Source organism: Bubalus bubalis, chromosome X, assembly GCF_019923935.1.
Source record: "Bubalus bubalis isolate 160015118507 breed Murrah chromosome X, NDDB_SH_1, whole genome shotgun sequence".
NCBI classification, from domain to species: Eukaryota; Metazoa; Chordata; class Mammalia; order Artiodactyla; family Bovidae; genus Bubalus; species Bubalus bubalis.
In genome coordinates this window covers 62,210,378-62,236,409 of record NC_059181.1, presented here as the reverse complement: position 1 = coordinate 62,236,409, position 26,032 = coordinate 62,210,378, and the positions used below count along the sequence as shown (strand labels likewise).

The 26,032-nt window shown below is 43.8% G+C and overlaps 1 protein-coding gene across 2 annotated transcripts in view; it reads left to right on the top strand.

The window, feature by feature from the left end:
• The window catches only part of AWAT2 (acyl-CoA wax alcohol acyltransferase 2), a 55,169-nt gene that overhangs the window by 26,642 nt on the left and 2,495 nt on the right, over nucleotides 1–26,032 (top strand). The window contains exons 1-2 of one of the 2 annotated variants that reach the window (XM_006074183.3): nucleotides 18,451–18,654; nucleotides 25,755–25,865. In XM_006074183.3, coding sequence (XP_006074245.1) covers nucleotides 18,570–18,654; nucleotides 25,755–25,865 — 196 coding nt within the window. In that variant the 5' untranslated portion in view covers nucleotides 18,451–18,569. Of the gene's footprint in view, nucleotides 1–18,450; nucleotides 18,655–25,754; nucleotides 25,866–26,032 lie in introns of those variants that run through there. The other variant, XM_006074184.3, reaches the window with a different exon arrangement.

The window sequence follows — 26,032 nt, the reverse complement described above, 5'->3', positions numbered from 1 at the left end:
ATGTCCTGATTTCCCCTTTATTCATTCCTTAGGGGTATTTTCTCTGGAGGTAGGTGAATTCACAATTCTTTTCTTTTGATACTTGAAAAATGTCATGTCATTTTTTGTTGACCTTTATGGTTTCTGATGATAAATTTATTGTTTTTTGAATTATTTTCCATTATTGTTAAGATGATAGGATGTTGTTTCTCTCTCTGCTTTCAACATTTTTAATTTGTCTTTGTTGTGTTTCAGTCGCTAAGTTGCACCTGACTCTTTGTGACCCCTTGGACGGTAGCATACCAGGCTCCTTTGTCCTCAACTATCTCCCAGAGTGTGCTCAAATTCATGTCCACTGAGTCGGTGATGCTATCTAACCATCTCCTGCTGCCTTCTTCTTTTCCTTCAATCTCTCCTAGTATCAGGGTCTTTTACAATGAGTTGGTTCTTCACATTAGGTGCTCATATTGGAGCTTAGGCTTCAGCAACAGCACTTCCAATGAATATTCAGGGTTGGTTTCCTTTAGGATTGACTGGTTTGATCTCTTCACAGTCCAAGGGATGCTCAAGAGTCTTCTCCAGCACCACAGTTCAAAAACATCAATTCTTTGGCACTCAGCCTTCTTAATGGTCCAATTCTCACATCTGTACATGACTACTGGAAAAACCATAGCTTTGATTATATGGACCTTTGTTGGCAAAGTGATATCTCTACTTTTTAACATGCTAACTAGGTTCATCACAGCCTTCCTTTCAAGGAGCAAGCACCTTTCAATTTCATGGCTGCAGTCACCGTCCACAGTGATTTTGTAGCCCAAGAAAATAAAGTCTGTCACTGTTTCCACTTACTGCTGCTGCTGCTAAGTCGCTTCAGTCGTGTCCAACTCTGTGCGACCCCATAGACGGCAGCCCACTAGGCTCCCCCGTCCCTGGGATTCTCCAGGCAAGAACACTGGAGAGGGTTGCCATTTCCTTCTCTAATGCATGAAAGTGAAAAAATAAAGTCGCTCAGTCGTGTCCGACTCCTAGCGACCCCATGGACTGCAGCCCACCAGGCCCCTCCATCCATGGGATTTTCCAGGCAAGAGTACTGGAGTGGGGTGCCATTTCCACTTATCCCCCTTCTATTTGCCATGAAGTGATGGGACTGGATGCCATGATCTTAGTTTTCTGAATGTTGAATTTCAAGCAGCTTTTTCACTCTCCTCTTCCACCTTCATCCAGAGGCTCTTTAGCTCCTCTTCACTTTCTGCCATTAGAGTGGTATCATCTACACAACTGAGGTTGTTGATATTTCTCCTGGAAATCTTGATTCCAGCTTGTGATTCATCCAGCCTGGTATTTCCCATGATGTACAAAGCATATAAGTTGAATAAACAGAGTGACAATATACAGCCTTGTCATACTCTTTTCCCAATTTTGAATCAGTCAGTTGTTCCATGTCTGGTTTTAACTGTTGCTTCTTGACCCACATACAAGTTTCTCAGGAGACAGGTAAGGTGGTTTGGTACTTCCATTTCTAAGAATTTCTCACAGTTTGTTGTGATCCACACAGTAAAAGGCTTTTGAAGTAATCAATGAAGCAGAGTAGATGTTTTTCTGGAACTCACTTGCCTTCTCCATGATCCAGTGAATGTTGACAATTTGAGCTCTGGTTCCTATGCCTTTTTAAAAAAATATATTTATTTTTTAATTGAAGGATAATTGCTTTATAGACTTTTGTTGTTTTCTGTCAAACCTCAACATGAATCAGCCATAGGTATACATATGCTGCTACTGCTAAGTCACTTCAGTCGTGTCCGACTCTGTGTGACCCCATAGATGGCAGCCCACTAGGCTCCCCCATCCTTGGGATTCTCCAGGCAAGAACACTGGAGTGGGTTGCCATTTCCTTCTCCAGTGGATGAAAGTGAAAAGTGAAAGTGAAGTCGCTCAGTCGGATACGACTCAGCGACCCCATGGACTGCAGCCTACCAGGCTCCTCCATCCATGGGATTTTCCAGGCAGGAGTACTGGAGTGGGGTGCCATTGCCTTTTCCGAGGTATACATATATCCCCTCCCTTTTGAGCCTCCCTCCCATCTGCCTCCCCATCCCACCCCTCTAGGTTAATACAGAGCCCCTGTTTGAGTTTCCTGAGCCATACAGAAAATTCCTGTTGGCTATCTAGTTTACGTATGGTAATGTAAGTTTTCATGTTACACTTTCCATACATCTCGCCCTCTCCTCCCCTCTCCCCATGTCCATAAGTCTATTCTCTGTGTCTGTTTCGCCATTGCTGCCCTGGAAATAAATTCTTCAGTACCATTTTTCTAGATTCCATGTATGTGCACTAGAATACTATATTTATCTTTCTCTTTCTGACTCACTTCACTCTGCATAATAGGCTCTAGGTTCATCCACTTCATTAGAATTGACTCAAATGCATTCTTTTTTATGGCTGAGTAATATTCCATTGTGTATATGTACCACAACTTCTTTATCCATTCATCTGTCGATGGACATCTAGTTTGCCTCCACGTTCTAGCTATGGTAAATAGTGATGCAATGAACAATGGGATGCATGGTCTTTTTCAATTTTGGTTTCCTCAGATTATATGCCTATGAGTGGGATTGCTGGGCCATATGATGGTTTTATTCCTAGTTTTTAAAGGAATCTCCATACCTTCTTCCATAGTGACTGCATCAATTTACATTCTCACCAACAGTGCAAGAGCATTCCCTTTTCTCCACACCCTCTCCAGAATTTATTGTCTGTAGACTTTTTGATGAGGGCCATTCTGACTGGTGTGAGGTCAGAAACTACCATTGTAGTTTTGATTTGCATCTCCCCAGCAATGAGTGAGACGTTGAGCATCTTTTCGTGTGTTTGTTAGCCATCTGTATGTCTTCTTTGGAGAAATGTCTGTTTAAGTCTTTTCCCCACTTTTTGATTGGGTTGTTTGTTTTTCTGGTATTGACTTGTATGAGCTGCTTGTATATTTTGGAAATTAATCCTTTGTCAGTTGTTTCATTTGCTATTATTTTCTCCCATTCTGAGGACTGTCTTTTCACCTTGCTTATAGTTTCCTTTGCTGTGCAAAAAGTTTTCAGTTTAATCAGGTCCCACTTGTTTACTTCTGTTTTCATTTCCATTACTCTAAGAGGTGGGCCATAGAGGATCTTGCTTTGATTTATATCATCAAGTGTTCCGCCTATGTTTTCCTCTAAGAGTTTATAGTTTCTGGTCTTACATTTAGATCTTTAATCCATTTTGAGTTTATCTTTGTGTATGGTGTTAGGAAGTGTTCTAATTTCATTCTTCTACATGTAGCTGTCCCGTTTCCCCAGCACCATTTATTGAAGGGGTTGTCTTTGCCCCATTGTATATTCTTGCCTCCTTTGTGAAAAATAAGGTACCCATAGGTGCATGGGTTTATTTCTGGGCTTTCTATCTTGTTCCATTGATCTATATTTCTGTTTTTGTGCCAGTACCATGCTGTCTTAATGACTGTAGCTTTGTAGTATAACCTGAAGTCAAGAAGGTTGATTCCTCCAGCTCCATTCTTCTTTCTCAAGACTGCTTTGGCTATTCAGGGTCTTTTGTGTTTCCATATGAATTGCGAAATTTTTTTTTCTAGTTCTGTGAAAAATGCCATTGGTAATTTGATAGGGATCACATTGAATCTGTAGATTGCATTTGGTAGTATAGTCATTTTCACAATATTGATTCTTCCTACCCAGGAACATGGAGTATCTCTCCATCTGTTTATGTCATCTTTGATTTCTTTCATTAGTGTCTTATAATTTTCTGTGTACAGTTCTTTTGTCTCCTTAGGTAAGTTTATTCCTAGATACTTAATTCTTTTTGCTGCACTGGTGAATAGGATTGATTCCTTAATTTCTCTTTCTGATTTTTCATTGTTAGTATATAGAAATGCAAGTGATTTCTGTGTATCGATTTTGTATCCTGAAACTGCTAAATTCACTAATTAGCTCTAGTAATTTTCTGATACTATCTTTAGGGTTTTCTATCTACAGTATCATGTCATCTGCAAACAGTGAGAGCTTTACTTCTTCTTTTCCAATCTGGATTCCTTTTATTCCTTTTTCTTCTCTGATTGCTGTAGCTAGGACTTCCAGAACTATATTGAATAATAGTGGGGAATGTGGACACCCTTATCTTGTTCCTGATCTTAGCTGGAATGCTTTCAGTGTTTCACCATTGAGAATAATGTTTGCTGTAGGCTTATCATATATGGCCTTTACTATGTTGAGGTAAGTTCCTCCTGTGCCCATTTTTTGAAGAGTTTTAATCATAAATGGGTGCTGAATTTTGTCAAAGGCTCTTTCTGCCTCTATTGAGATTATCATATGGTTTTTATCTTTCAATTTGTTAATATGGTGTATCACATTGATTGATTTGCATCCCTTGCATCCCTGGAATAAACCCAACTTGATCATGGTGTATGAGCTTTTTGATGTGTTGCTGAATTCCTCTGCCTTTTTGAAACCCAGTGTGTACATCTGGAAGTTCTTGGTTCACACACTGCTGAAGCCTGGCTTGAAGGATTTTGAGCATAATCTTGATAGCATGTAGCTTGAACATTTTTTGTCATTGTCCTTTCTTGATATTGGAATGAAAACTGACCTTTTCTAGTCCTGTGGCCACTGGTGAGTTTTCTGAATTTGCTGACATATGAGTGCAGCACTTTCACAGCATCATCTTTTAGGATTTGAAATAACTCAGCTGGAATTCTATCACCTCCACTAGTTTTGTTTGTACTGTTGCTTCCTAAGGCCCACTTGACTTCACACTCTATCATGTCCGGCTCTAGGTGAGTGACCATACCATCTTGGTTATCCACGTCATTAAGACCCTTTTAACATAGTTCTACTCTGGTTTCTTGCCACTTCCTCTTAATCTTTTCTGCTTCTGTTAGGTCCTTACCATTTCTGTCCTTTATCATGACCGTCCTAGCATGAAATGTTCCCTTGATATCTCCAATTTTATTGAAGAGACCTCTAGTCTTTCCCATTCTATTGTTTTCCTCTATTTCTTTGCATTGTTCATTTAAGAAGGCTTTCTTATCTCTCCTTGCTATTCTCTGGAACTCTGCATCCAGTTAGGTGTATCTTTCCCTTTCTCCCTTGCCTTTCTCTTCTCTTCTTTCCTCGGTATTTGTGAAGCCTTCTCCGACAATCACTCTTTGCCTTCTTGCAGTCCTTTTTCTTGGGGATGGTCTTGGTTACTCCCTCCTGTACAATGTTATGGACCTCTGTCCATAGTTCTTTAGGCACTCTGTCTACCAGATCGAATTCCTCGAAACTATTCACCACTGCCACTGTATAATCATAAGGAATTTGATTTAGGTCATACCTGAATGGCACAATGGTTTTCCCTACTTTCTTCAATTTAAGCCTGAATTTTGCAATAAGGAGCTTATGATCTGAGCCATAGTCAGCTCCAGGTCTTGTTTTAGCTGACTGTATAGAGCTTCTCCATCTTTGGCTGCAAAGAACATAATCAATCTGATTTCAATATTGGCCATCTGGTGATGTCCATGTGTAGACTCACTCGTCTCTGGTGTTGTTGAAAAGAATGTTTGCTATGACCAGTGTGTTCTCTTAACAAAACTCTGTTAGCCTTTTTTTCTGCTTCATTTTGTACTCCAAGGCCAACCTTGCCTGTCATTCTGGGTATCTCTTGACTTCCTACTTTTGCATTCAAACCCCCTATGGATGAAAAGGATATTTTTTGGTGTTAGTTCTAGAAGATGTTGTATGTCTTCATAGAGCCAGTTAACTTCAGCTTCTTGGGCATCAGTGGCTGGGGCATAGACATGTATTACTGTGATGTTGAATGATTTGCCTTGGAAACAAACTGAGATCATTCTGTTGTATTTAAGATTGTACCCAAATACTGCATCTTGAACTCTTCTGTTGACTATGAGGGTTACTCCATTTCTTCTTAGGGATTCTTGCCCACAGTAGTAAATATTATGGTCATCTGAATTAAATCTGCCCATTCCCATCCATTTTAGTTCACTGATTCCTAAGATATTGGTGTTCAGTCTTGCCATCTCCTGCCTGACCACGTCCAATTTACCTTGATCCATGGACCTAACATTCCAGATTCCTATGCAGTATTGTACTTTACAGCATCGGACTTTACTTTCACCACCAGATACATCCACAACTTAATATCGTTTCTTCTTTGGCTCAGCTGCTTCATTCTTTCTGGAGCTATTAGTAACTGCCCTCCGGTCTTCCCCAATAGCATGTTGGATGCCTTCTGACCTGAGGGGGCTTATCTTCTGGTGTCATAACTTTTTGCCTTTTCATACTCTTCATGGGATTCTCTAGGCAAAAACACTGGAGTGGCTTACCATTCCCTTCTCCAGTGAACCACATTTTGTCAGAACTCTTCATTATGACCTGTCTGTCTTGGCTGGCCCTGCAGGGTATGGCTCATAGATTCATTGAGTTACACAAGCTGCTTCACCACGACAAGGTTGTGATCCATGAAGGAGTTTATTTGTCTTTAATTTTCTGATATTTGACAATGAAGTATCTTGTGTGCATTTCTTTGGGTTTGATCCCATTTGGGTTTTGTTCAGCTGCTTGGATCTGTAGATTTATGTGCTAAGTCACTTTAGTCGTGTCTGACTCTGTGTGACCCTATGGACTATAGCCCACCAGGTTCCCTTGTCCATGGGATTCTCCAGGCAAAAATACTGGAGTCAGTTGCTGTGCCCTCCTCTAGGGGATCTTCCTGACCCAGGGATCAAACCCAGCCTCCTGCGGCTCCTGCATTGCAGGCAGATTCTTTACCACTGAGCCACCAGAGAAGCCCCTGTAGGTTTATATCTCTTACAAAGTTTGAGGAGTTTTCAGCCATACTTTGAGTACTTTTTCAGCCCCATACCTTTTCTACTCTTTTTCCGGGACTCTGCCAGGAACTTTAGATACTTTGTTGTTGTCTCACAGGTCCCTGAATCTCTGTTCAGTTTTAAAAAATTAACAGACTGTGTTTTTTAGAGCAGTTTTAGGTTTACAGCAAAATTGAAAGGAAAATTATACAGTGTTCCTGTATCCTCTGCCCCCCAATTAATATTCTGCAGCTGAACCTAAACTGATGCATCATTATCACCCCAAATTTGATTGATATTAGCATTCACTTTTGGTGTTGTACATTCCATTCATTTGGGAAAGTGTATAATGACATGTATCCACCATTAAAGTATCTTACAGAATAGTTTCACTGCCCTAAAAATCTTCTGTGCTTTACCTTTCCAGCCCTCTTTCCCCTCTAACCCTTTGCAACTATTGATCCTTTTACTTCTTCATATTGATCCTTTACTTTTTGCAGAATGTCATATAATTGGAGTCTTACAATGTAAGGCCTTTTCACATTGGCTTCTTTGACTTAGCAATATGCACTTATAGTTCCCCCATATTTTTCCATGGCTTGATAGCTCATTTCTTTTTGGCACTGAATAATTTTCCATTGTCTGGATGTACTGCAGTTTGTTTATCCATTACCTACTGAGGTTATCTTGGAGCTTCCAAGTTTGGGGCATTATGAATAAAACTGCTAAAGCCATTCATGTGAGGCTTTTGTGTGTAGATCTAAGTTTTCAGCTCATTTGGGTAAATGCCAAGGAGCATGATTGCTGGATTGGATGCTAAGACTATGTTTAGTTTTTTATGAAACCATCAGACCATCTTCCAAAATGTCTATACCATTTTGCACTCCTACAAGCAATGAATCAGAGTCCCTGTTGCTCCACATCCGTGCAAGTATTTGGATGTTTTCAGTATTTTGGATTTTGGTCATTCTAATAGGTGCTTAGTACTATCTCATTTTAATTTGCAATTCCCTAATGACATATGATGTTGAACATCTTTTCATATGTTTACTTGCCCTCTGAATATCTTCTTTGGAGAGATGTCTGTTCAGATATTTTGCCCATTTTTTAACTGAGGGGTTCATTTTATTATTCAGTTTTATGATTCTTTTAGTATTTTGGATATCAGCTTTTCATTAGGTTTGTGTTTTGCAAATATAGTCTGCCAGTGTGTGACTTGTCTTCTCATTCTCACGATTCATTTTGTTTTCAGTTTGTTTTCTCTTCAGTCTGTTGTTCAGGTAGCGTAATTGTTATTGTTGTGGCTTCAAGTTCATGATATTTTTTCTTCTGTCCTTTCCATTCCCTATGGAGCCTACCCATTGAATTAAAAAAAAATTTTGCCCATACCCTGCAACATGTGGGATCTTAACCCTTATCCCCTGCTTTGGAAGGTGGAGTCTTAACCATTGGACAGCCTAAGGAAATCCCTCTATTGAGGTTTTAGTGTGGGTTATTGTATTTTAGTTCTTAAATTTTCCTTTGATTCTTCTTTATATCTTCTATTTCTATTTTGAAACTTTCTCTTTTTCTCTTTCCCTTTCTTTGCTGGGATTTTCTCTCTTTTCCCACTTGTTTCTGGCACATTTGTTGCTTGCTGAAACATGTTCATAATGATCTTTTTAAAGTTTTTTATCAGATAATTCTAACATCTCTGTCATCTTGGTTTGGGCATCTCTCTATTGTCTTTTTTAAATTCAGTTTGAGAGCATCTGGTTCTTGAGTGTTATTTGTTTGCAATCTGGGCATTTGGGTATTATGTCATTGGGATAAATGAGACTCTGAATCTCACTTAAACTATGTACTTTCGCTGGCCTTCTCTGACACTGCCACCAGCAAGGAAGAGGCTGTCACACCGTTACTACAAGTGGAGGTAGAAGTCTAGGTTCCTCACTTGGCCTCGACTGATCCCAAAGGGGGACTCCTCATTACTACTGGACAGGGTTGGGAGTTTCTGTTCCACACTAGGTTCCCACTGATAGCTTCCTGCCTGGGAGGGGTCAGAGTGCAGAGTTACTGCTTCTTTTGTTACTATCTCTTCTGACCCTTGGGATGTGAGGTTGGTCTCTTTACCATTGGGTGATGGTAAAATTCCTGACTCTTGGTTAGATCTTCTCTGACCTTGTATCAGGGGCAGAAGGTGAGGGGCAACTCATTACTGCCAGGTGGGGTGAAATTGTAGGCTCCCCACATTGTCTCTGCTGACGTGGTGCATGTGTGGCCTGTGGAAATAAAAGTCTCTTCTCTGTAACTGGCCTTCTCTGACACCACACCAGTGAGGGGGTTGGGAGTATTGGGACATGTCATTACAGCCTCAGGAGGATGGAAGTGTAATCTGCCCCCTTAGCCTTTGCTAGCCTAGTGTGGGTGGGGTCAGGGCCACAGTTTGTCCTCTGGTTTGGGTTGGAGCAGAGTGGTTAGTGTCTAAAAATTTCCCGTCTTGCTAGGTTGATCTTTCCCTAGTCCTTTGGTTAGAGAGAGAAGGCTTTGATTGGGGCTCTTTTTGTCTGCACTTGTTGACGTGTCTGGGTTACTGGCTTCTTCTGCTCCAAGTATGGGATATATGAGGCAAAGAAGAAAAATCACACTTTCCTCTCATCCTAAGGTGGCCTGCCTTCTTCTCTCCACCTGTCAGACTCTTCTTGTGTTTGCTTTATACATAACGTCCAGGGATTTTAGTTGCAATAGCAAGAGGAACAGGGCACGGTACAGCTATTCCATCTTCACCCATCTTATTTTAAATAAATAGAAATACTTCACACCCTCCTGTACTGTCATTTGCATGTTTCAAAGAAATTAAATACCGTGACTTAAAATGAATCAAAGCAAAGAATATTTTAGAAAACCAGTATTCTGATCATGAAAGAGGCATCTTTTGGACTTTGATGACATGATAGCAATGGTCACATAGAGTCTGCTTGTTTGCAGCAATCAAAATTGCTTTTTAAGATGCTGCAGAAGGGATGACAATTTCCTTTGAATGTCAAGCCCCATTACGTGGGTTTGTTTCTATGGCCTGAAGTGCAGAGAAACCAGCTTTGCAAATGTTGAGCTTGACTATCTGTAGTTTGTGTTAAGTAAACCATAGTTATTATAACATGGAATGTGGCTTTTCCTGCTCTGCACTGAAGCCTACCATCCTCTCTGTCTCCACCCCTCCTCCACCTTTCTGCAACACACATTCTCCCATCTAGAGATTATGATCCAGCTTCTGGGGCACATGCCCTGCCTTGTAGAGCCATGCATTTCCAGTAGTTGTTGGGCTGCCTGTTTTCAGGCAGCTCTGTATGAATATCATTTCTCACAACCGAGTTTTTGATAAGGATTTGGTGGCAGGGAGTTCAAGGTTATCCTTTCCAATAATAAACACTGGGAATTGCACTAGGTCTTCTTGTTGATTAACAGCCTATGCTGTGCCATTTGGGGAGGGGGGAGGGGCAAAAGAATTAATGCCTATCTTTCAGGGGGTTGTGATGATGAAATGTATGTCAGGTACCCAGTTCAGTGCCTGGCACTGAGGAAGGCAGTAATAAATGGCAGTTCCTTTCCTCTACCCAGTTCCTACTTCCTAGCTTCTGCCCCTACTCCATTCTTCCACATCCCTCCCCTTTCCACTTCACTGTCCCCAATCCTACTCCCCTTCATAGGCTATCAGACAGCAGTTTCCATGGTAATCAGCATCCTCATTAATTCGGAGTTTCAGTTCAGTTCAGTTCAGTCACTTAGTTGTGTCTGACTCTTTGCAACCCCAAGAATCGCAGCACGCAGGCCTCCCTGTCTATCACCAACTCCCGGAATTCACCCAAACCTTCATTCTTTCTGGAGTTATTTCTCCACTGATCTCCAGTAGCATATTGGGCACCTACTGACCTGGGGAGTTCATCTTTCAGTGTCCTTTCTTTTTGCTTTTTCACACTGTTCATGGGGTTCTCGAGGCAAGAATACTGAAGTGGCTTGCCATTTCCTTCTCCAGTGGACCACATTCTGTCAGACCTCTCCACCATGACCCATCCGTCTTAGGTGGCCCCGCATGGCATGGCTTAGTTTCACTGAGTAGACAAGCCTGTGGTCCGTGTGATCAGATTGGCTAGTTGTCTATGATTGTGGTTTCAGTCTGTCTGCCCTCTGATGCCCTCTCGCAACACCTACTGTCTTACTTGGGTTTCTCTTACCTTGGACGTCGGGTATCTCTTCACAGCTGCTCCAGCAAAGCGCAGCTGATGCTCCTTACCTTGGACAGTGGGGTAGCTCCTCTTGCTTGTACGCCATTGCAGCCGCAGTTTAATGGTGCTTAAGTGTCTTTCTGGACTGGGTTACTAACTTACATCAGAGGGAACTTTCCAGTGAGCTCAAGGGCTATTGAGAAATTGTCAAACACAAGCCATTAGATTCAAGTTTTCTTAATTAGAAACAAGAGCCTACAGTGATATTTTGATGTAAAGAGAGATGTAAGGAAATCATCCCATCCTGTCCAGAGCTCACAGCTCCTAGGCATCTGGGGACTCACTCTCTCCCCAGCACTCTCAGATGTTGGATTACATTGCTGGGATGTAGGTGTTGGAATGTGAGCAAGGAGGCCAGGAGATTGAACAACAGAGAGCCAACTTCATTAAAGGGTTCTGAGTATGTCACTGAGGATTTTATCTTTCCTTCTCTTCTCATCTATCCCTTCACGGTCTCAGGTCATAAGTGTTTCCTGATCTACTCACGCTGAGTTTCCATACTGACCCTAATCTTGTTCTTGATGGTACTCCTATCTCTCAACTGCTTTGCTTATTTATCAGTCCTATGAGACACCAGGCACTGTGCTAGGCACTGTGGATAGAACCATGAACACAATAGACAAAGATCCCTAACCTCAAGGAGCTTACAGTCAAAAAACAAAGAGCTATAGAATGACATGCACAATTGAAACCGAGCTTCGGTACAATCTCACTCTTATCTGGGGCCCCAGACCTTTTTCTCCCTTTGTTCCTTCTTATCAGTGATCTATATACTCGGTGTAGCTTCTCCTTCCCCATCTGCTAAGGGATCCCATGCATTCACATGGACAGTGTGAAACTCATTACTATCACCAGTGGCATGAGGTTAGATGTAAGAGTGAGTCTTTTGGGAGAAATGGCCACATGAGCCCCCAAATCCTGAGGTCCCTTTGGAAATAGAGAAGTTCCCCGTTCACCACCAGGACAGAGGAGAGCAGCCATTCACAGTCGTCTGGCACCTTCTGGCTGAGTCAGTCTCGGCCTTTCCTGCCCTCTTCATTAACCTTCTGTTTTGGTTTCTTGGTCAGCCTCCATCTCCTGATCATTCTCAGTTTGCCAGTTGAGAGAAAAGGAAACTGCACTCGCTCTGCTCAGCAAGTGGAAGAGTTGAATAGGATGGATGTGAGTGTGAGGTGTGCAGGAAGATTCCCCTGGCATAGTGAAAGAATTTGACTAAACCAGTAAGTGCAGAAGATGGAAACTATCATGATCTCTGGGTCAACTGAGAAATTGGAGGTGACCCACAGGCCTCCCAAGGTCACTGATTGGGATCTGCTTTATGGATGTGACAAAGTCAACTACTGACCGCATGATCCTGGGACTGAGGGTTGACAAGATTAGCAAATAAAGACACAGGACTCCATTAAGTTTGAGTTTCAGATGAACAATGAACAGAGTTTTAGTATAAGTATATCCCATGCAATAGTTGGCACATACTTATGCTAAAACATTATTGCTTATGTGAAACTCTGATTTAACTGGCATCCTGTATTCTATTTGGTAACCCTATGTGGGTGGAGTAAAATTGCTGTTAAGGAAGGACTAGCTTTTTTGGGTCTGTCTCCAGGGGAATAGAATAGGACCAGTAGAGAGCTGGGCCTGGGTCTGAGAGCAGGAAGAAGGATTTCATTGGCAGGGCACTTGATGACAGCCATGAGGAACCCTCCTTGGGTAACTTGGAATCAGAAATCTTGGCCAGTCCTTCCAGCTCTGACAGTCTCTGAGTCTCAGAATCTTCAGGGATTTTAAAAGGATGGAGTGGGAAGATGATGGAGAAGGATAAGACTAAGAATTAGAAGCCTCCAAAGATCCTTGACCATTTTTTGTGTGTGTGTGTTATGATAGTAGGATGCATGCAGATGTGTCAGCTGGGACCATGGCTTTCTCTGTACAGATTAGAAGTCAAGGCTTCTAGAATATTCCAAAAGTTCATGCTGTCATTGATTCTGCTCTTGAGTTTCCGACACCCATTTTCCAAGATAACACTGCCTGGAGGGAAGCCCATCCTAGGGCAGGCCCAGCTGAGCTTTTTCCTCAGCGCCCATCCCCTCGTCTTAATGACACTGGCAGCAGCCACCTACGTGTGGACACCATTTCACAGCTCCCAGAGTGACTGGCCATTTGTTCCTTGTCTGGATTCTCACAAGTCCGAGAAGGAGTACTCATCACCTATTTACATTTGAGGAAGACAAACCCAAGAGGCTTGCCCAGTACCAGCCAAACCATTCAGCTCTCCACCCACTCAGGCATTTTTAATGAACACCAGTGCATGCCTGCTGTGTGGCCCATGTTAGGGGCCAAGTGTATGAGATCCGTCACCACCCATTTTCTGCCCCTGAGAGCTCCTGACCAAGGTGGGAGGTGGAGGAGTCAGGGTCTTTGGATGGACAGATGCATGAAGAGGCAGGAATAACAAACCTCAGGTCTGGACTGAGTATGAATGAGGAAGCCCCTCTCAGGGCTGGCTCTGCGGAGGGCTGGCTCTGCGGAGACCATGACCACTCAGAGGCCACACATTCTTCCTCTGTGGCAGGCAGCATGTCCTCTTTTTTCAGACTAGCCACAGTCTCCACTTGCTGCCTCCACTTGCTCTGCCCCCTGGAAGTGCCCCTGGACTCTGTACATTTGGCCCTCAGTCCACCTTGGCCAGGCAGAGGCAGCTTCTCATGGGCAGAGAACTGCAGATCCTTTCTCTGCTTTGCTTCCCAGGGCCTTGCAAGGTTTCCCCTTCCCCATCCCATCCCATCCTTTTGTCCAATAGAATCTTTCATGGGATGCCAGTTGGATGGAGATTAAAAGAGAGCTGTTGCTCTGTTTCAAGTGGGAGTTGGAAAGTCTAGAGCCATTTGCTCAGCCCCTCACTGCAGTAGCCCTCACGGCAGGTTGCTGGAAGCCCAGGGTCAGCAGAACACACTCTAGAAACCAGCAGCTAGCTTCACATGCCATTGCAGGGCCTGCTTGCCCCTCCGGTCTCTCTCACAAGAGATAGCCCCAACCAAGCTTCTAATTTGCTCTATCGGCCTTGTAAGAAGTGCTCATCCTCTTGCGTTTCCTTTCCTGTTATCCACCCAGAGACTGAGTCAGTGGCTCCTGTCACCTACCCCCTCCATAGCAGACACCCAGGCAGGACTGTTTTTTTTTTTTTAATTGAAAAATTTAAAATTGTTATCGAAATATAGTTGGTTTACAATGCTGTGTTAGCTTCAGGTATATAGCAAAGTGATTCAGTTATGTATATATATAAAATGCATGCGTGCATGCTCAATCACTTCAGTCGTGTCCGACTCTTTACCATAGTATGGACTGCAGCCCACCAGGCTCCTCTCTCCATGGGATTCTCCAGGCAAGAATACTGGAGGGTTGCCATGCTCTCCTCCAGGGAATCTTCCTGATCCAGGGATCAAACTCATCTCTCCTGCATTGGCAGGGGGGTTCTTTACCATTGAGCCACTGAGGAAGCCCATATATAATACATATATATTATTATATATATATATATTTCCAGATTCTTTTCTATTGTAAGTTTTTACAAGATATTGAGCAGTGTTCCCTGCGCTGTACAGCAGGTCCTTGTTGGTTATCTGTTTTATACATAGTGTGTGTGTGTTAGTCGCTCAGTCGTGTCCGACTCTTTGCAACCCCATGGACTGTAGCCCACCAGGCTTCTTTGTCCGTGGGATTCTCCAGGCAAGACTACTGGAGTGGGTTGCCATTTCCTTCTCCAAAAAGGTTGATGAAAGTGTAGTAGTGTGTAGATATTAATCCTAAACTCCTAGCATGGCTGTTTCTTTTCTTCCAGAGCTGTCTCTGTCCCTTGCCTCTCACCGGTGTTCAGTGTTTATGGAGCTTTGTTCCCCCATGAGGAATAGTCTCAGAAAGTTTCCCTCACAGGAGCCTGAATAAGGACTGCACTACCCTTACCCTAAACAAAGAAGTCAGTCTAATGAGGTGAAAGATCCAGGTCAGCAGGCTTTTCAGTGCTGGGGAAAGTCCCCATGAGCCCATCCACTTAGATTATGTGGCTTTGGAACTGGTCCTGCAAGAAGGTATTAGAGAGGAAGGCGGGAGGAGAGCCTGTGTGTCAATCATTGGGGCAACTAGGTCTTTGGGCCTGACAGTCACTCTGGGCCTGACAGTTGTCCTTCTGTGGCATTTGGCACAAGTTACCATCCCTGTGCAGAAACTGACGGCACCTCCTCAAGGCCCTCAGTATTAAGCCCAAGCTCTTCATCCCTGTGTCCTAACTCTTTTGGAGATTGGCTTTGCTGCCCTTTTCAGCCTCCCTTTCCAGAAGTCTCTTCACCAGTTTCAGCCAAGCAGGTGACGGCACCCAACACCTTCCACACATTTCCTGCAGGACTGGATGAGATAAAGTTGAATGCAGGGAAGGTTCAGAGGCCAAGGCTGAGCCCATGGTGGCTGCTCACCAATGGTGCTCCCATGTAGAGGCTTCTGAGCCTCAGAGGGGAGAGTGCTTGCATGGGGCCCCTGCATCAGAGGAAACACCCAGAATCTGTTTCCCACCATCCTGACTCCTGCCAATCTGACCCATCATCATCTCTGCATGGATTATTGCTACAGTCCTTCAAAAGGGTCCTTTCTTTTTCCTGACCACAAGACAATCCTTTCCCCTTTCTGCTCAAAACCCCACATTGACTCCCATTTCAGTCGGAGTAGAAGGTCAAGGCCTTATACCCTGTGGCCCTGCTAAGCTCTCTGACTTCACCCCCTCAGCTCCTTGCACTCAGCTCAAGGTTTCTGCTCCTCTGCATCTGACAGGCATATCCCCGCTTAGGGTCTGAGATCTGGCTGTGCCCTCTGCCTGGAACATTCTCAGTCCAGACTGGAGCATTGCTTGCTTCCTCATCTCCTTCAAGTCTTCTCTCAGATGCCACCTTCTTGTTGTGGCCATCCCTGACCACTCCTTTTAAAACTGTAGAGCCTGATCTCCCCACCTAACCTGTCCCCACTTCCTGTACTCTGGCTCCTTCTTACTCTGTTCCATTTATTTTCCCATAGCATTTATCACTTGACAATGTGCTATATAATTAGTTAAGTAATTCATTTCTATTATCTGTCTTCCCCTACCAGAGTGTAAACTTCATGAAAGCTTGACTTTTTTTTATAAATTTGTTTTGCTCACTGATATAACCCAGCTGTCCAGAGCAATCCCTGGCATATCCTATGTCTTCAGTAATTATGTGTTGCATTAAGAAACCCCTTCAGTCTTTCACACGTGCGTTGACTTGGTCTGCAGCACACACCTGGCTGGACTTAGTTGTTTTCACATTTATACATCCCCACAGCGTACAAACATATATTGGAGATGACACCTAGTGGAATGGATATATAAACATGTATTAACAACTAGATAAATATTTAACTTTGTACATACAACACACACACAAAGGCCACATGTGTGTATGCCATGCCTGGAGAAATTGTATTTTTAAATTTTATTTTTTCATTGTGGCCTTGAGGGGAAAATTTTTGGCAAAATTTTATTATAAAAATTTTTAAGCCTACAGAATGGGTTGAAAGATTTGTAGAGTGAACAGCAGCTACCTAGACTGTATAGATAATATTTGCTATGTTCGATTTCTCACACATCTGTCCATCAATATATCCCTTTATCTAGCTGTCAATACCTCCTATATGCATTTCAAAACACATTGCAGCCATCAATTCTCCTCACCCTTAAACACATCAGCATTAAAGAGAGTTCAGTATTTGTTTACTTTTAGGTAAAATTTGCAGCATACAGAGAAATGTGTTAGTTGCTCAGTTGTGTCTGACTCTATGTGACCCCATTGACTATAGCCCACCAGGCTCCTCTCTGTCCATGGAATTCTCCAGGCAAGAATACTGAAGTGGGTCCAATCCTTTCTCCAGGGGATCTTCCTGACCCAGGGATTGAACCTGGGTCTCCTGCATTGCAGGCGAACTCTTTACCACTGAGCCACCAGGGAGTCAGCTTGACCTACGGAGAAATGCACAAGTCTTAATTGTACATTTGCTGAGTTTTGACAAGTGACTTTTTTTTCTCTTTTATGGAAAGAGAAATGAAAGTATAGTTTATTTACAATATTGTGTTAGTTTCAGGTGTACAGCATGGTGATTCAGTTATAAGCATATATATTCAATTTCACATATAGGTTATTAGAGAATATTGAGTAGAGTTCCTGTGCTATAAATAGGTCCTTGTTAGTTATTTTGCATATAGTGGTGTGTATCTGTTAATCCCAAACTCCTAATTTATCCCTCCCTCACCTTTCCCTTTCGCTAAGCATAGGTTTGTTTTCTGTCTGTGGATCTATTTCTGTTTTGCAAATACATTCATTTGTATCATTTGACAAATGAGTTTTTTACCTGGGTAACTCAAAGCTTTATCAAGACAGACAATATTGGACATCCCTGGTGGTCCAGTGGTTGAGAGTCTGCCTGCCAATGCAGGGGACATGGGTTTGATTCCTGGTCCAGGAAGATTCCACATGCTGCGGGGCAATTGAGTCCTCGAGCCACAACTATGGAAGCCCTTGCCCCCTAGAGCCCATGGTTTGCAACAAGAGAAACCACTGCAATGAGAAGCCTGAACACAGCAAATAGAGAGTAGCCCCCACCCTCAGCAACTAGGGAATGCCCACGCTCAGCAACACAAACACAGTGCAGCCCAAAATAAATTTTAAAAAATTTTAAAAAAGAGAATATTGTTGTCACTCCCAAAATGTCCTTTATGCTCATCCCCGGTCAATCTCCTAGCAGAAGCAGCCACTAATTTTTTCACCATAGATCAGCTTTGCCCATTCTAGAATTTCATGAACACAAAACAATGTGATATATGTACTCACATTTGTTTATTCATTTAATAGAAAATTTATTCAGCCCAGAGATACACATCTGATGTCTGTTCATGGGGAGTAATGAATGCTCCTGGACTGAACAGAAGGCCAAAGATATTTCTAGCTGTGACCTGTGACCTCCTCCCCCACAATCACATTGTCACTGAGAGACCATAAACCTCTGGGCCTCATAAACAGAAATGCAGGCTACAAGTGCCATGTGTGCCTTGCATTCTTCCCTGACCGCTCTCACCTATCCACACTGGCTCTGGAGGCCTCTCAGCAGCCCCACCCCCCCTCCACTCACATCCCACACCTGAGCTCCATCTACACTTCTCTACACAGGTGTGCAAGAGGGTGTCACAATCTCAGCCCGGCCCTTGCCCAAGTGGGTAAAAGTACAGGTGGGTAGATGGCTGGAAGGAACTGGACAAGCTGAGGCAGCATGTTGTCTCTTGGTGCTGTCCTGGGGGTAGGGGGTGGAGACTAGGCAGAGACTGAAAAATAAAGCACAAAGGGAGGAAACACCATTGGTCCCTGAGCAATCGGGGCTGGACAGCTGAACAGCACTTACCTGGAGTCACAGGGACCCTGGGCATAATGGTTTTGCCTTCCAAGAAGGACCTCAAGATCTCCCTGGAGGTCTTTGCTATTTTCCAGTGGGCCCTTAGTGCCTTTGTTATCGGTGAGTCTTCAGCCTTTGGCAGGGTGACCAGATGTCCTGGTTTTCCTGGGACTGAGAGGTTATAGGTTTTAGCAGGACTTTGGATGCTGAAACCAGGGTTGTTTCAGGTGAATAAGGACAGTTGGCCACCCCAGCCTCCATCTTGACACGCTTGGACACAGTCCTTGTGGGATCTGCGAGTGTGCATGTGGGTCTGGGTGCACACTTGTGCAGGAATGTGTGTGCACATGTGTGTGAGCCACACTTGTGGCTGTTGTGTGTGGTGAGCCCTCCTGGGTCATCAGTGGGTCCTGGAAAGCATGTTTGGGAAAGATGGGGAGCAGTTCCACTGAGGCCTGCCAAGGAAATGGGCATAGCTGTGACCTCAGGGACCTGAGCAGACCATCTGTGCAAGACAGTTGTCTTGGTGGCAGAGGGAGCTCTGAAAATCTCTTGTCTGAAAGAATTCATCCATTTATCCATCCATTTTTCATTCTACCCACCCCACAAATTCTTTGTGAAAGTTACTTAGTTGCTGGCTATGGTGCTTTAGGTGCTGATGCAGACCATCCTTATGGGAAGGGGGCCTGGAACAAAATTCTCATTTTTAAGTGGTTTAGGTGAGTATTGGCTGGAAGCAAGGGGATGAATTAAATGCCCCTACTTGGAAGATATCTGAGAAGGAAGAATGCAGGTGGACCTTGGGAGCTTGGGGCTTGCTGGTCAATAGGGAGAGTGGGCTAAAGAACAGGGACTGGGGGGCTCAGAGGCCTGCCTGGGGTGAGTACCAGGACCCCTGAATACTAACAGAAGAAAAGCAGTGTTAACCTAGGAATGATGGGCAATCAGAGCTAGAAGAGGCCAGGAGAAAGGAATTCATATGTACCAGCTACTTACTTAGTGCCAGGCATTTTCATACTTATGGTTTCATTTTAGCCTCCTGCCAGCCTTATAAGGCAGAAGTTATTATCATGCATAATAATACACATAATAGCTACACACACACATATTGATAGCTTACACTAATATAGTATTAGCTAACATCTGTTGTGCTTTTTACCCCCATACCAGGCACTGTTCTAAGCACCTAATGTGGCTGATCATCTCCATTGTACAGATACAGAGGCTGAGGTACATGCCATCTAAATGGTCCATCCAAGATCGGACAGCTAGAAAACGGAGGAGCTGGCCTGTGCCTGAGTCCACAAGGGCCTGATTTTGGCCTATGAACTCCTGTCCCTACCACCTGCATGTCCTTATTTACTGCTGATTGGGAGGCTAGATATGGACGTGGCCGTAGTGTATATGTTAGGCCAGAGAGGAAGGAGGAAGCTAGGCCTTCAGTGTATGTACAAATTTCTGACTGAAAGGGGAGAAAAGTCCGCTGCAAATGACCTCTTATTGAGTACCAGGGCCCCAGCTGGGTTTCTCAATCTCCTTCCATGTGACCCAGTCCTTGGGGCCCTTTCCTCAGGAAGGGCTGAGTCCCCTTTCTTGAGTTCTTGTCCTATCTCCACAGATTTGCCTCATTAGCACCCCCTCCCCTCACTGCCACCGTGTTCCCATGGCCTAGGAGCTACACTATATTAGGGGAAGAAGTATGACCAGTATGGACAGCCCAGGCCAGGCTAGGGGATGGAACCTCTAGGCTGGTAGCTCCCCTTTCTCACTCTAGTCTAGGATGTTACTCCTTAGAGGTAACCACTGTTAACAGTTTGTGTGTATGTAGCCAGAAATTGGGGCTTCCCTGGTGGTTCAGTTTCTAAAGAATTCACCTGCAATGCGGGAGACCTGGATTCAATCCCTGAGTTGGGAATATTCCCTGGAGAAGGGCATGGCAACCCACTCCAGTATTCTTGCCTGGAGAATCCCCATGGACAGAGGAGCCTACTGGGCTACAGTGACTAAGCACACAGCCAGAAATTATGGACATACATATGTGTGTGTGAATAGATAGATAGATAGATTTCACCACATGCAGGGCTTTCCTGGTGGCTCAGTCTGTAAAGAATCCACCTGAAAGGCAGGAGACTGCCTGCAATGCAGGAGACTTGGGTTCAATCCCTGGGTCGGGAAAATCCCCTGGAGAAGGAAATGGCAACCCACTCCAGTGTTCTTGTCTGGGAAATCCCATGAACAAAGGAGCCTGGTGGGCTACGGTCCATGGGCTTGCAAGTCAGACCCGACTTAGTGATTAAACCACCACCACCACCATGCCTGTACACATACACATATAGCCAAGATGCAAAAAAACAGGGATGTGAAAAACATAGTCTCTGAGTCAGACTGCCTGTTTTTGAATCACAGCTCTACTCCTTACTATCTGTGCTCCTTGAGCAGTTTATTGATCTTCTCTGAGTCTTGTTTTCTTCATTTGTAAAATGGACATGTGAGAGTGGAATAATTGGACTGGCCCATGTATGCTATGGTAACCAACTAATGTGGAAATCTCAGGCTTAACTCAACAAATGATTATTTCTTGTTTATGTTAAACACCCAACACAGGTTGGTGGGAGTCTCTGCTCTCTGTGGATGCAAATGTTCAGGCTGTTGGAGGTACCTCAAAACTGTGATGCTGAAAAATGTGGCTTCAGAGATGACCACTGAGTGAGCAGGAAAGGGATCAGGCCTCATGCACACTCCTTTCTGCCACCACCAGAGTGACAGGTGTAAATAACAATGAGCCTTATTTTCAACTTTGTTAATTACTAAGTATTCTTATGTATTTATTAGCAATTAGCATTTCTTTCTCTGTTAACAGCTCATTCATGACTTTTGTCCATTTTTCTATTAAATTTGAGTTGACTCTTAGAGGACATGTAAGAGATAGATGAAGAAGCAAGAATGTTCAGGGCAGAGAGCTGAGATGAGGGGAGAGTGTAAAGCATTCAAGAAGCTGCCAGTGGTTAAGTGGGATGAGGGGCTAAGAGCTGCAGAACTGATGCTCAATAAATATTGAATGAAAGGATGAAAGAGTGGGAGAGGGAAGACAGAGGAGACCGGCAAAAGAGGCAGGGGACAGATTGTGCAGGGTTTGTCAATCATGGAAGTGTTTGGACTTTTTCCTGAAGGCCATGGGAGCCATGACTGGGTTGGGCACAGGGCAACGGCATCAGATTGGTGGTTTTGAGAGATCATTACAGCTTTGGGTACCAAACTGATTATAGGAAGAGACTGTCACTCTAATTCAGGTCAGAGATTGTGGTGATTTGGCCCAGACCACTCGTAATTGTGAAGGGGAGAAGAGGGATTCAAGAAATTGGAGTAGAGTTCATAGGACTTGATGATCAGATGTGTGAGAGAGAAAGGGAGGAGGCGAGACTGAGGGTTCAGGGATCCGTGTGAGCTAGCGGAGCAGGCGGAACAGAGAAGGAGGAGGTGGGTGAAAGCAGGGTGAGGACAGAGAGAAGCTTCCTAGACTGCTCTTAATTAGAGCCTGACTTCGGGCTATATGGAGAGTGAGCCTGGGACAGATAGAAGAGTGTTGGGCCTGGGCTCCCAGGAGGTGATGGTTCCAGTGCTTGTTTGTCAAAGCTTTCCCAGCTCTTCACCCTATGAATCTGCAATGGAATCATATCCGTCTGGACCCTGATGACCTTGAGACAAGACCATCACACGAAGTCTGTGAGGAAGATAAGGCAGAAGCTGGTGTTGCTATCCCCGCTTTGCCAGTGTGAAGCTCAAAGTCTTGTTTGTGGTCATTCTCATGCGTGTCACCACCTGAAGCTGCACTGCCTCCCAAGATGTCCCCAACACTGTCTGGGTTCAAGCAAAGCCTAAAAGAAACAAATCTGTTCTGGACTAGACCCATGCCTCTCTTTATTTCTTGAGAAAGTCAAGTAGTTTTGTAAAGTGAAGTCACTCAGTCGTGTCCGACTCTTTGCGACCCCGTGGACTATAGCCCACCAGGCTCCTCTGTCCATGGGGTTCTCCAGGCAAGAATACTGGAGTGGGTTGCCATTTCCTTCTCCAGGGGATCTTCCTGATGAACCCAGGTCTCCTGCATTGCAGGCAGATGCTTTAACCTCTGAGCCACCAGGGAAGTCCTAATTTTGTAAGGAGTATATCAAAACCTGAAAGTGCTGGCCTTTGCTCCATGCTTAGATATGTTCCCTAGAGGCAGCTATTCTCAACTTTGTTAGCTCTTTTTTTCAGGTATTTACCTCCATATGTCTAAACTTTACTATTTAAAATGTCTAAATATTACTATTTTCCAATGTAATAATTTTAGACAATATCACTGACTTCCTAATATGGAACATTAGATTTCAGCTCAATATATGCCTTTTCCCCCATAACCACCTAGGTTGTTTTATTTAAACCCCTAACTATGACTAGTAAATCTTCTCCATAGACCAGCTATTTAGTGCACTATGATTATATTTCCTTTCTTGTGCAACTTCTTGTTTTCTCTGGAATTCATAATTGTGTCATTTTATTTTTTTACCTTTATTTTTTATTTAAAAATTTGTTGGAGTATAGATGATTTACTATGTTTAGTTTCAGGTGTACAGCAAAGTGATTCAGTTATACATATATTCATTCTTTTTCAGATTCAGTTGCACATACAGGCTACTACAGAATATTGAGTAGAGTTCCATGTGGTATTCAGTAGATCCTTGTTGGTTATCCATTTTATATATAGTAGTGTATATATTAATCCCAAGTCCTAATCTATCCATTCCCCCCATCCATATTTCTCTTTTGATCGTCACAAGTTTGTTTTTGAAATCTGTTGAGTCTGCCTTGTAAGTAAATTCATTTATATCAGTTTTTAAAACTTAGGTTCTGCATATGAGTGATGTCATATGGTATTTGTCTTTGTGTGACTTACTTCACTTAGTATGATAACTCCAGGTCCTTCCATGTTGTTACAAATGGTATTATTTGATTCTTTTTATAACTCAGTAACGTTCCATCCCACATATGCACCACATCTTTGCTCTCCATTCCCCTGTCAATGGACATTTAGGTTGCTTCCATGTCTTGGCCATTGTAAACAGTGCTGCAATGAACACTGAGGTGCACGTACCTTTCAGACCGTGTGTCTCTTCAGATGTATGCCCAGGAGTAGAATTGCTGGATCATATGGCAGTTCTACTTTTAGTTTTTTAAGGAGCTTCCACACGGTTCTCCATAGTGGTTGCATCAATTTACTTTCCCAACAATAGTGCAAAAGGGTTCCTTTTTCTCCACATCCCCTCTCCCATTTATTGTTCATAGATTTCTTGATGATGGCCATTCTGACTGGTGTGAGATGATACTTCATTGTAGTTTTGATTTGTATTTCTCTAATAACTAGTGATATTAAGCATCTTTTCATGTGTTTTTTGGCCATCTGTATGTCTTCTTTGGAGAAATGTCTAGATATCCTGAACATTTTTTGATTGGTTAATTGCCTCATTTTAAATTTTAATTATCTCTTAGTTATCTATCAGTTATCAAGAATTCTTCCCCAAACTCTCCACAGACACGTCAGGAATCTGCACGTTTCCTCTCCTTCACCACCACCGTTTATTTCCTTGAGGGCCTCGCTGGGGGAGCCCAGCCTCCTGTTAGAGTCTCAGGCACCCGCTGTCACCCCCAGGGCCCGTGAGGCGCCCTGGGTGCGCAGTCTAAGGTGTTCATGCTCAGCGCTGTCCAAGTGTTGGGTCAGTATTTGCCTGACCCCGAGAGTGAATGTCTCCTTGAGTTTTGTGCCCTGGGTGCCATGCTCTCCTCACTCTATTCCTGGCCCTGCTCACTTCCTTCCTTTGTTGGATTTCTTTTTACCTGGATCCCATGCTATCCTCTGTCTTGCTTTACTCCCTCATTTTTGTGGAGCACATCCTCCACTAATTTCCTGAGAAAGGGATGTGGGAAACAAACTCTCTGACTATATGTCTGAAATTGTCTTTATTCTCTCTTCATACTTGATTAGTAATTTGGCTGCATATAGAATATCCTAGCTATGTCTAGTGTAAGTATCTGAGTCTAGAGTCTCTTTGGTTCATTTTATTTCAAAGAATAATGCTCCCATGGCCCAGCTGTATAGTGAAGGAGAAGAGGTCTGGGGTTTTAACTACTTCTTTGATACATTTTCCATCAAGCCCTGTTACATCTGCTTTTTCTAACACCTGGTGTTTGCAAATTCTGAGTCTTTCCTAGATTCTCCAGTGCAAACAGGCTTACTCTTGTAGACACTCCCCCTCACAAGTAACTACATTTCAACTTTCTTGTTCTCAGTCAGTTTATCCCTCCTCTGCCCACTGTCTAGCAGGCAAACATTTTGCTGATAGCTTTCAGTCACTTTTGGCATCTCTCTGATTCTCTTTTTCCTTGCAGAATCTCTATTTTTTAAAATATCCTGTGATAATTTTCATGAGGCTGCAGCAAGGAGTCACAATAAAACTTGTGTTCATTCTGCCATGTTCAATTACGAGTGTTTCATGTCTTTTCTAACCTTTCTTTTGACCCCCTTTCTCTCGCTGTCTTATTCATAGTTATTTTAAAAAATGAGTCCAGTAAGAATCCTGAGCACGGTGCCCTGTGACTCATCTCCATGAAGTCTGTCCTAACTACTCTAACCTACATTGTTCCTATCTTGTTCGAGCTCAGCATGGTCCATACCGTATTCTGGTACAGTCTCCTTTGTTTCTTGTTTGCTAACTTGCATGCTCCCAACCTGGCTGAAGGTTATCATCCTCGTTCTCTGGCATTCTGTTCACATTCTCAGAGATGATATGGAGAGAAAAATGTGAGTTGGAGGAAGACTATTCCTGGCTCTGTCTCTCCAGGACTCCTAAATTCTGGTGGCCGAATCAGTGAGACCCATCACTGGCTCCCTGCCACTGACTGCAGCCCAGAGCGCTGCTGGTGCAGGCCCTGCGGGGAGAGGGCTGACTGCATGGAGCACAGCGAGGGAGGAAAACACCTTGTCTCCTAGACTCAAAACAAGTTCCCAAGGCTAGGGCAGATGCTGGGGCTCTGGGCACCCAGGCATGTGCTGGGGTGAGGAAGTAAGACGGTAATGTGAGCCTGGCTGCGAGTGCTTGTAACCTTGCAGTAGACATAGCCCCAGAGGGAGGGCAAATGTGAGGCGCTGTTTGCAGTTCATTGACTCTGGCCTGGGCTCCCTCCAGTGATCACCGTGATCGCCGTCAACCTCTACCTGGTGGTGTTCACGCCGTACTGGCCCATTACCGTGCTCATGCTTACCTGGCTGGCTTTTGACTGGAAGACCCCTGAGAGAGGTGAGGGCCTTGGAAGGGCTGTTGCCACTCGCCACATGCTCTTTCTTTCTCTCCTTATACTCCTGCCAATTCCCTGGCAGCCCTTCAGCCTGACCTTGTCTGGGCTGGAGGTGAGGGAAGGGGTCTTTTCAAGGTGCCAAGTGAGGCCCAGGTGGGAACTGGAGTGG